At 48.7% G+C, this 11248-nt stretch overlaps 1 protein-coding gene across 1 annotated transcript; it reads left to right on the top strand.

Annotated features, from left to right (window-relative positions):
• The first annotated feature begins 227 nt into the window (after positions 1-227).
• PSMD2 (proteasome 26S subunit ubiquitin receptor, non-ATPase 2) lies at positions 228-9887 on the top strand. Its single transcript, XM_045903245.3, has 21 exons — positions 228-412; positions 832-888; positions 1245-1409; positions 2699-2820; positions 2984-3208; positions 3492-3650; positions 3800-3944; positions 4137-4197; positions 4887-5033; positions 5207-5313; positions 5510-5637; positions 5866-5953; positions 6890-7052; positions 7176-7277; positions 7472-7617; positions 7864-7947; positions 8169-8337; positions 8424-8518; positions 8734-8860; positions 9288-9406; positions 9545-9887. Exons 1-21 carry the CDS (start codon positions 278-280, stop codon positions 9725-9727), a joined length of 2727 nt encoding a protein of 908 aa, XP_045759201.1. The 5' UTR covers positions 228-277; the 3' UTR covers positions 9728-9887.
• The last annotated feature ends 1361 nt before the right edge of the window (positions 9888-11248 follow it).

The raw sequence follows: 11248 nt of genomic DNA, 5'->3' as shown, positions 1-11248 counted from the left end.
ACTGCACGGTCGCGTGGCCTTCAGGAAGCTCACAGTCCAAGCCGGGGCAGCGCCTCAGCGCGCGCTGGGGACTAGAGATCGTACTTCTGCGGCGGCTTCCGTGAGCGGGGTCTGAGGGCGGGGTATCCCAGGTCTCGGGAGCGGGTGGGTTCCAGCGGCGTTTCCGGGAGCGGGCGAGCTCAGGAGGCGGGGCGCCGTGGGCCACGTGCGCAAAGCCATATGGGAAACGGGGCGGTGCGAGCAGTGCGCGCGCAGCTGGCCGGTAGTGGCGGCGGAGATGGAGGAGGGTGGCCGGGACAAGGCTCCGCTGCAGCCTCAGCAACCCCCAGCGACGGCACCGGGCGTCGCGGACGAGAAGCCGAGCGGCAAGGAGCGGCGGGATGCCGGCGACAAGGACAAAGAACAGGAGCTGGTGAGGCGCGGCCCCGGGACCCGGCGGAGGAGGCCGCGGGGCTGAGTCACCGCGGCTCCGCAGGCCTTGAGCACGACTCTCAACGGCCCCGCAGCCTCCGGGAGAGGGCGGATGGGGCGATCCTCGGGGGTCCTGGCACTCTCTGCCCCTCATCCTCCTTTCGGCGCTGTCGCCTCCGCCGACCCCACTAGCCTTCACCACCGACTCGTGAGACGGGCCCGGGCTGGTCATTGTCACCCCTGTTTTTAGTACGGCATTCAAGCAGCCTGGTCGAGCAGCCAGGGTGCCATTCCTGCTCTCTTTCCGTGTCTACCTGGTCCCTCCTAAGGAGGCAGGCTCACTCTCTACCTGCCCCAGGGTGAATGGGAGGAGGATGTGTTTGGGATTTCTCTTAATGAACTTCTTCCCCCAACCCTCAGTCTGAGGAGGACAAACAACTTCAGGATGAACTGGAGATGCTCGTGGAACGACTGGGGGTGAGTCATGGTGTTGACATGAGTGGGTACATATTAAGATCTTCCCTGCCTGTTTGTTTCATTCTATTTGGGGGCAACAATTGCTATATGAGATATAAGGAAAGACGGACTGTTTAGGGTTAGTGTTGTGATGATGTTGCGAGAGAAAAGAATTACAAAGGATATTTGAAAGATTCTGTAGCTTTCTTCTTCAACTCTTAACTGGGATCATTTGTTTTTGTACCAGGCAATGAGCAGGGAGTTGGGGAATCACAGATGAATAAGACACAGTTACTTTCCTAGGGGAGTTGTTAGTTAAACACTTCTGTGTTATGACTTGAGAGATGTGATTCTGAGCTCTAACATCTCCTGATCAGGAGAAGGACACATCCCTGTACCGTCCAGCCCTGGAGGAACTGCGGAGGCAAATTCGATCTTCTACAACTTCTATGACTTCAGTGCCCAAGCCTCTCAAATTTCTGCGTCCACACTATGGCAAACTGAAGGAAATCTATGAGAACATGGCCCCTGGGGAGAATAAGGTAGACTGTTTCAGAAGATGATGGAGGCTTAGCTAAAAAGTTTCTTTTCATCTAGACCGTGGGCCTCATGGGGAGTCAGAGGAAGCCTAACAGACTTCTGAGATCCAAGCTGGTTGAACTGAGCTATAATAGTCAAAATACTGGCATAAGAGCTGACAGGAGGATTGCCTTCTCAAAATGCACTGTTTCTGTCTTTTATGGTGGATCTTGGGATTTCTTTTTTGTGATTTTTTTTTCTTTTTTAAAATAATCTCTGTGCCCAGGGCGGGGCTCGAACTCACCACCCCAGAATCAAGAGCACATGCTCTACTGACTGAGCCAGCCAGGCACCACTTGTGATCTATTTTAGACTTATGTTTAACCTTGATTTTTCTGTTTCCTTCATATTCCGTGTACATTCACTTGTTTCATTTCTAAAATAAACTCCTGGGGCGCCTGGGTGGCTCAGCCGGTTGAGCGTCCCCAGGGTCCTGGGATCAAGCCTGTGTCAGGCTCTCTGCTCGGTGGGAGCCTGCTTTTCCCTCTCCCTGCCACTCCCCCTGCTTGTACTCTCTCTCTCTCTAATAAATAAACAAAATCTTTAAAAAATAAAAAACAAATCTCTAGTTCAATCATTTCTCTATTAGTACAACGGTAATACAGGAAATCTGCAGTCAACATAGATAACTGCAACAGTTTCCTAACCGGCTGCCTTCTTTTTGTTCTTGACTTTTACAGGTGGTTTTTCATGTAGCAGTCACAGTGATCTTTTTAGATTGTGAAAATGTTCTCTGCTTAAAACCTTTTAATAGTTTATTATTGCAACTAGAATAAAATTCAGAGTCTTCATCTTTCTCCATTCTCCCCCTTGTTATCATTCTTCAGCCATATTGGTTTAAAAGGGAGATAACAACACCAACCTTAGGTTATCTTGAGGCTTAGCTTACATAAAGTATGTAAATTTCTAATACAAAGATTGGTGGATAGTTACAACTTAATTTGGGGAATAGTGACAGTAGTCTTAACTCCATAATGTACCACTCCCCTTACCCTGGATTTGACTTTATTTATTTATTTATTTATTTTTAAAGATTTTATTTATTTATTTGACACAGAGAGAGACCCGCGAGAGCAGGAACACAAGCAGGGGGAGTGGGAGAGGGAGAAGCAGGCTTCCCGCCGAGCAGGGAGCCCGATGTGGGACTCGATCCCAGGACCCTGGGATCATGACCTGAGCCAAAGGCAGACGCTTAACGACTGAGCCACCCAGGCGCCCTGGATTTGACTTTAAAGCATTGGTTTCTTTATAGCGTTTTGCTGCTGACATCATCTCCGTTTTGGCCATGACCATGAGTGGGGAACGTGAGTGCCTCAAGTATCGGCTGGTGGGTTCCCAGGAGGAATTGGCATCCTGGGGTCATGAGTATGTCAGGTAAGATCTTTCCTTCTTGAGAATCCAAAGGCGTCCTGAGACATAATTGTGAATTCTGTTTGGGAGTACCAGAGTATTGCATTTCCCAAACACTGAATTCCTTGGGCCATGGAAGTGCTTCCTGTGAAGCTGTACCCCCCTAATGGTCTTGGGCTATCCATAGGCATCTCGCAGGGGAAGTGGCTAAAGAGTGGCAGGAGCTGGATGATGCGGAAAAGACACAACGGGAACCACTGCTGACCCTGGTGAAGGAGATCGTCCCCTACAACATGGCCCACAATGCAGAGCATGAGGCCTGTGACCTGCTCATGGAAATTGAGCAGGTGGATATGCTGGAGAAGGACATCGATGAGAATGCATATGCAAAGGTCTGCCTCTATCTTACCAGGTGAGTGAACATGGTGGGGATGGGTGGAAGGCCTGGCCTCCCCAGCATTTTTCTCTCAGTTGTACCTCCTCTGTTCTCTCAACATCATTAGAATCAGGCTGCAGTTGATTTATTGAGGTCTGTGAGCTTGTTGAGGAAGGAGACTTCATGTCTCCTTGGTAGTCAAACATCTAGCAAAATGCCTGGTATATAGTAGGGATTCAGTATTTATTTTGAAGTGAATTAAATGGGGTAAATGAATGTCTGGAACTTCCTGACTGCTTTGTTATATCTATCTCTGTAGTTGTGTGAATTACGTGCCTGAGCCTGAGAATTCTGCCCTATTGCGCTGTGCATTGGGTGTGTTCCGAAAGTTCAGTCGCTTTCCTGAAGCTCTGAGATTGGCGTTGATGCTCAATGACATGGAGCTGGTAGAAGACATCTTCACCTCCTGCAAGGATGTGTATGTAGGGAGGAATCTGGCAAAGGAAGAGATGAGCTCATGGATGGGGCATTTACATGAAGAGCTGGGGCCTGTAGTTTCTGGTTAAGGCTTGAGGGTCTTTTCTTAACGGATGGGGGCTGAGCAGATGTGATGGCTCTCTCCCACAGGGTAGTACAGAAGCAGATGGCATTCATGCTTGGCCGGCATGGGGTGTTTCTGGAGCTTAGTGAAGATGTGGAGGAGTATGAGGACCTGACAGAGATCATGTCCAATGTACAGCTCAACAGCAACTTTTTGGCATTAGCTCGGGAGGTGAGACTCTTTGCCCTTTTCCATCAAGGCTTTTTTGTTTGTTTGTTTGTGGTTCTACCTGGCATTTCATCTCCCTGACTACAACTTTGACTAGACTCTCCTTGGTTAGAATCGCCATTCAGTGGGATAGCAGAAGGGACAGTGGTGGGGGAATAGTGGGTGAGCAGTTGTGACTCTCTGACTTCTCTTCAGCTGGACATCATGGAGCCCAAGGTGCCTGATGACATCTATAAAACCCACCTAGAGAACAACAGTGAGTAGTCATCTCCATGTGTGTGAGGACTGGAGGAGTCCTTTTTTTTTTTTTTTAAGATTTTATTTATTTGAGGGCGCCTGGGTGGCTCAGTTGGTTAAGCGACTGCCTTCAGCTCAGGTCATGATCCCAGGGTCCTGGGATCGAGTCCCTCATTGGGCTCCCTGCTCAGTGAAGAGCCTGCTTCTCCCTCTCCCACTCCCCCTGCTTGTGTTCCCTCTCTCGCTGTGTCTCTCTCTGTCAAATAAATAAATAAAATCTTTACCAAAAAAAAAAAAGATTTTATTTATTTGAGAGAGAATGAGAGACAGAACGAGGGGGAGGAGGGTCAGAGGGAGAAGCAGACTCCCCGCTGAGTGGGGAGCCCTATGTGGGACTCGATCTTGGGACTCCAGGATCATGACCTGAGCCGAAGGCAGTTGCTTAACCAACTGAGCCACCCAGGCGCCCAGGACTGGAGGAGTCTTAATTATGCTCCTTGTATTTGGAGTGATGGCTAGGCCCAACATATTTATCTATCCCATAGAGCTAAAAATTCACACATACTTTTTCTCCAAGTCACTGTTGGGGGCATAGATAGAGGATCCCAAGTGGCCAGTTCAGAGCCAGAGACCAGCCACCATGCTGTGTTCCTTTCTTGCCCTTTTCTTAACTTTTTTTTCCTTTTCTTTCCTCTCCCTCCTGTGCAGGGTTTGGGGGCAGCGGCTCTCAAGTAGACTCTGCCCGCATGAACCTGGCCTCTTCTTTTGTGAATGGTTTTGTGAATGCCGCTTTTGGCCAGGACAAGCTGCTGACTGATGATGGCAACAAATGGCTTTACAAGAACAAAGACCATGGTATAACTTTGTGGCTACTTTATCTTTGTGTTGCCTTGTTCATTTCTGTTATCCTTCTAGGTTCATGTGTTAATGTGACAGGGATCCCCAGGGCTGTTTTTTACAGAGCTCTTTGTAACAACTTTCTTAGGGTGGGACCATTTTAAGACTGACAGGTTTTTTCCTTGGTATAGGAATGTTGAGTGCAGCTGCATCCCTTGGCATGATTCTGTTGTGGGATGTGGATGGTGGCCTCACCCAGATTGACAAGTACTTGTACTCCTCTGAGGACTACATCAAGGTTGGTCTGGGCATAGCCCACTAATGGGGACATTCTCCTACCATGTTCTAGGGCCCTCAGGGCCTCCCTTTCATTGATACGGTCAACCTGGTTTTTAACTCCAGGTAAGGTGGAAATTACAATGAAGTCCGTGTTGTGTCCGTTGTGGTGTGGAAGGTAGAGTAACCTGAGTGAAGAATCTGTTTGCATTTTGCAGTCAGGAGCCCTTCTGGCCTGTGGCATCGTGAACTCTGGGGTCCGGAATGAGTGTGACCCTGCTCTGGCACTGCTCTCAGACTATGTTCTTCACAACAGCAACACTATGAGACTTGGTTCCATCTTTGGGTAAGACTTCTTGATGCTTCTTGTGGGAGTACTCAACCTGTAAGCTTTGCGAAAACAGGAACTGAGTCCTTTTCACCTTTGTGTTGCCAAGGACTACCACCCTGTCTGTTGAGTATTTGGCTCTTGGTGACTATTGAAATGATGAATAAATGACCAATCCTCTTTTTGTACCTTCCTTGTCCTGTCTTTGGTTGTGTGTCTGGGACTGCCTCTCCCTGGCTTTTGCAGGCTAGGCTTGGCTTATGCTGGCTCCAATCGTGAAGATGTTCTAACACTGCTGCTCCCTGTGATGGGAGATTCCAAGTCTAGTATGGAGGTGAGGAGAAGCTGTTGGACATTTAGGGGAGGTAGGGAAGGTGCTCTGAGTTTTACCACTCTCTGTGATACGTAGTGAAAAAAGTGTGTGTGTGTTTATGGGGGAGCTGAAATTTTAAACCTCAGGTGGTATTGAGGCTAAAGAGTTAACATTTTGGTATTGAGTTCCAGCCCTTGGGGTCCATGAGGAAGTACTCAGACTAGAGAGGGGAGTAACTTAATCCAGCTTGGGGTGGCTGATTCTCGCTCACTCATTGTTTTAGTCATTGGCTAACCTTAAATTTTCTTTCTTTCTCTCTTTTTAAGATATATTTATTTTAAAGAGGGTTCGCATGCTTGCCCGAGTGGGGGAGGGGCAGAGAGAGAATCTTCAAGTTCAAGCAGACTCCCTGCTGAGCGTGGAGCCCATTGCAGGGCTCAATCTCATGACTCATGAGACCATGACCTGAGCCCAAAACAAGAGTCGGACACTTAACCAACTGAGCCATCCGGCACCCCCATTGTTAAATTTTCTTAATTATGCAGTCATTCTAGTGATAGATACATATAGTATGGTGGCTAAAAGCATAGCTTTAGTCAGAAAGACCTCAGTTCAAATCATGCCACCTCTGCTTATAAGCAGTGTGATCTTGGACATGTAACACAATCCCTTTAGGTTTCATTTTCCTCATCATTAAAAGAATAACAACAGCAGGACCTGTTTCACAGGGTTGTTGTGAGGGCTAAATGTTAATGTTAATAGTACACAGGACAGTTGGCATAGTGGCTGATGTATGGTAAATATTCAGTGAGTGGTTGCTCTTGTTGTTACTTTGACTTATCATCAGAAAGGGATTATTACCTAGTGTGGCCTGTAGGAATTGGCTGTATTGAATCAAGATAGTTAAACAGCTATTTCAATAGCTTCCCATGTATGATATGCTTTTTCTATCTCTAGGTGGCAGGTGTGACAGCTCTAGCCTGTGGAATGATAGCAGTGGGATCCTGCAATGGAGATGTCACTTCCACTATCCTTCAGACCATCATGGAGAAGTCAGAGACTGAGCTCAAGGACACCTATGCCCGTTGGCTTCCTCTCGGACTGGGCCTCAACCATCTGGGTGAGGGGATATCTCTCTGGGCAAAGGCTGACAGGAACTGGGTACAAGAGGGGGGGCTTATGTGTCAAAAACTGTGCTGGATGGAAGCAGGTGTCCTCTTGACGCCTTGAATCTGTCCCATAGGCAAGGGCGAGGCCATCGAGGCGATCCTGGCGGCGCTGGAGGTTGTGTCCGAGCCGTTCCGCAGTTTTGCCAACACGCTAGTGGATGTGTGTGCCTATGCAGGTCCGTGTCTTTGTGCTTCCCCAGTGACTCCTCACTTCTCTCTTGGCCCGTTCTTCATGTTTATTCTCCTTTCTCAGTTGTTCTGATCGGCTTTAGATTCTTTAGCTTCTTCTGTTCTTGGAATAGCTTTTTTTTTTTTTTTTTTTTTTGGTGCCTTCTTTTTATCCTTTCTCACCCTTCCCACCATGTTGCAGGCTCTGGGAATGTACTGAAGGTACAGCAGCTGCTGCATATTTGTAGCGAACACTTTGACTCCAAGGAAAAAGAGGAAGACAAGGACAAGAAGGAAAAGAAGGATAAGGACAAGAAGGAAGCCCCTGCTGACATGGGAGCACATCAGGTTCTGTGGGCAGCTGGGTGCTCTCTGAGTCAGGCTCTGTGGAAAGATAAGTGTGCAGGGGAGCAGGGGAGCTGGGTTTGGGTTTGTTTCAGAGCCCCTCCAGGTGGTGCTGTGTATTGAGAGGACATGAGGCTGGGTTCTGTGCGTGAGGGGTCAGGGTGAGCCCCCACAGGACAGCTTTTTCTTCTCATACGGGACTTAAGTCAAGGGTGAGCTGACTGGGCTCTGCGGCCTCTTCCATCGCAGGGAGTGGCTGTGCTGGGGATTGCCCTTATTGCTATGGGGGAGGAGATTGGTGCAGAGATGGCACTACGAACCTTTGGCCACCTGGTGAGTACCGCGTGGAGAAGGCTGGAAATATACTGGTTTCGGTGCCTGGAGTTCCCCGGAGGAGACTTTCCTGATGGGTTTTCTCAGTGGAGAAATAGTCTTTTGGCTATGCCTGTTGTCCACAATTTGATTAAGTCCCCTTTTACCCATCAGTCTGTTCCTATAACTGAGTTTGTTGTATTGCTTCCTATGATGCTCTCGTTATTTTCTTTTATCGCCAGCTGAGATATGGGGAGCCTACTCTCCGACGGGCTGTGCCTTTAGCACTGGCCCTAATCTCTGTTTCAAATCCACGACTCAATATCCTGGATACCCTAAGCAAGTTCTCTCACGATGCTGACCCAGAAGTTTCCTACAACTCCATCTTTGCCATGGGCATGGTGGGCAGTGGTGAGTATCGGTCAGAAAAAGATCAGAAGTAGCTAAAGGAACGTTCAAGGCCTTTTTTCCAACTCTGTGCCGCTTAACATTTCCAGGTACCAATAATGCCCGTCTGGCTGCGATGCTGCGCCAGTTAGCCCAGTATCATGCCAAAGACCCCAACAACCTTTTCATGGTGCGCCTGGCACAGGTAAAGAGTAGAACTCTTTTCCTTCCTTGAGTGTGCCAAGAGAGGTATCCGTGGTGATGGAAGGGGGGAGATGTGGTAACATGAGGGGGACCTTGAGTTTGTCTGGGAGGGAGGGTGTGAATGAGTTGTGGGATTTCTATATGGCCAGGTTAGGTGACGTCTCCTCAAATGTGACCTTTACTTCTCTCTCTCTCTCTCTCTTTTTTTTTTCCCAGGGCTTGACACATTTAGGGAAGGGCACACTCACCCTGTGCCCCTACCACAGTGACCGGCAGCTTATGAGTCAGGTGGCTGTGGCTGGGCTACTCACAGTGCTTGTCTCTTTCCTGGATGTCCGTAATAGTGAGTTCCTGTCAAGACTCCTGTAGTGGCGCCCTTACTTACCAGGGCCACCTTGTCATTTAGGAGCAGACTCCAAGTTAGTTCCACACCACTCTGGGTTCCTGATGTTCTTTGGGCCTGTGAAGGGCCTTCTGCAACTCATCTCCCACATTTTTCGATCTGGCCCACAGAGATTTTTTTTTTGAGGATGAAGAGCTGAGCCCAGTGTCTGTTCCTAAGTGACTGAGGGAAATTAATTATTAAGTCTGCAGTCTGTGGGCAGAATAAGGTGGGAGTATCTCTGGTTTGTGGTATGGTGTATGAGGGGAGGGATGTGGGTTCAGCTGAACCACTAAGGGGTTAAAGAGTCAGGGCTGGAGTGGGGTCCCAAGGTTGAGGTCAGGCCTGCCTTGATGCATCTGACTGTTGTCCTCTGTTCTTCCCTCAGTAATCCTGGGCAAATCGCACTATGTATTGTATGGGCTGGTGGCTGCCATGCAGCCCCGGATGCTGGTTACATTCGATGAGGAGTTGCGGCCATTGCCAGTGTCTGTCCGTGTGGGCCAGGTGAGGGGTTGAGCAGATGGGAGGGCTCCAAAACTTGGAGAATGCACACCTACCTGCTTCTCTGAAACTGGTATGGGCACTGGGTTGTTGTTACACCCGCGTCTGCTACACCCCCATTTCCATTTTCTCACCCTACAGGCAGTGGATGTGGTGGGCCAGGCCGGCAAGCCTAAGACTATCACGGGGTTCCAGACACACACAACCCCAGTATTGTTGGCCCACGGGGAGCGGGCAGAATTGGCCACTGAGGAGTTTCTTCCTGTCACCCCCATTCTGGAAGGTTTTGTTATCCTTCGGAAGAACCCCAACTATGACCTCTAAGTGGCTACCAGGGGCTCTGAGCTGCCACTGGTGTGTCAGCGGACCGTGCTTCTTGCTGCCAGCCATGGACACCGCCCCAGACCTTTGGGGGAATTGTTAACCTCCTGTTATTTTGTTACCGAGTGAGATAACTTTGTTGAATAAAGACCTTTATCCCCAAGGTCCCTCTATGTGTGTTTTCTGGGGTATTGTGGCTGGAGGCCAGACCGGGGTGGGGAGTTGATGTGAGAAGCCATTGTTTATAGCAGCTCTGAGCCTAGGCTAGCAGGGAGGCTGTCCTGAATGGGACAAATTAAACTCCTTACCCTTCTCCCCTCCTTCCTAATCATCTTAAAATAGTGGTTCATCTTTAGGGGCATGGACCCTTGAGAAGCTGAGCAGTGTAACGGATCTTCTTTCTAGCAGGTGCATATACACAAATTGTAATACAAACTGTTACAAATAACTTTCTAAGGGGCTGTGGATCCTATTCCCACCCCAACCCCACCAAAGCACGCCCACCTCAACCCCATCATTCCCTGACTTGGGGCCAAGGATCCCTGCTCTAAGAAGCAGCAGAATCAGCCTTACTTTCTAAACTTCTGTACTACTGAATGAAAGGGACATTTTTTTTTTTTTTTTTTTAAGATTTTATTTGAGAGAGAGCATGAGAGCGGGATGAGGAGTGGAGGGAGAAGTAGACTACCCGCTGAGCAGGGAGCCCAATGTGGGGCTTGATTCTGGGACTCGGGGATCATGACCTGAGCCGAAAGCAGACGCTTAACCGACTGAGCCACCCAGGCGCCCCTGAAAGGGACATCTTTATCTCCTGTGATCCTCTGTCTCTTGGAAGGCTGCTGTTGGAGAGATTTGACCATGTTAACATCTACTTCTGTGCTGTCTTTGTAGACATTGGGTGCAACAAAGAAGGTTGACCCTGACCTTCCTCTTAGTGTAGCAATGGGAAAAAGGAGTAGCCTCCTTCCTGGAATGCAATCACTTTTGATCTTCAGTGCTCCTTCCTGGTGGGGTTGGTATGAGTATAGCTATGCTGCCAATTGGGGCCTGGTCCCCTGTGGATGCAGTAGAGAACTTACGGCCCTGCCAGATAATCATAGTAACTAACCCAACACTTTCTGTGGGTTTAGCTTCCGAGCAGTGCCTGGCACTTCGTAGGTCTTCAATAAATGTTGAAAGAATAATTACTCTACATACTTCAGAGATCTCACAACAGCTTTGAGAGGTAGGTATTATCCCTCTGTTTTGGTGAGGAATATAAAGTTTGGAGAGAGGTTCAGTAACTTACTCAAGGTCACATAGTAAGTGGTGGAACCAGGACTGGAATCTAAGTTTGACTCCAAAGCCTATGCCGTTACTACATTAATCTGTGTCTGTAGCATTGGAGCCTTGCAGACCCCCTTGTAGTCCAAGGTCTTGGCTAGCTGGAGAATGGCAACTTCGGATTAGTGTCTCTATTGTCTTTTCTCTGTTCTTATTTGGCAGCCTGTATAAAACCTGTATAAAAGTTGAAGTACTGGACTT

Source organism: Mirounga angustirostris, unplaced genomic scaffold (assembly GCF_029215605.1).
Source record: "Mirounga angustirostris isolate CCGP_5_RB_7025 unplaced genomic scaffold, mMirAng1.0.hap1 SCAF_1, whole genome shotgun sequence".
NCBI lineage: Eukaryota > Metazoa > Chordata > Mammalia > Carnivora > Phocidae > Mirounga > Mirounga angustirostris.
The sequence above is the reverse complement of the archived record's forward strand: the minus strand, read 5'-3'. Positions and strand labels throughout refer to the sequence as shown.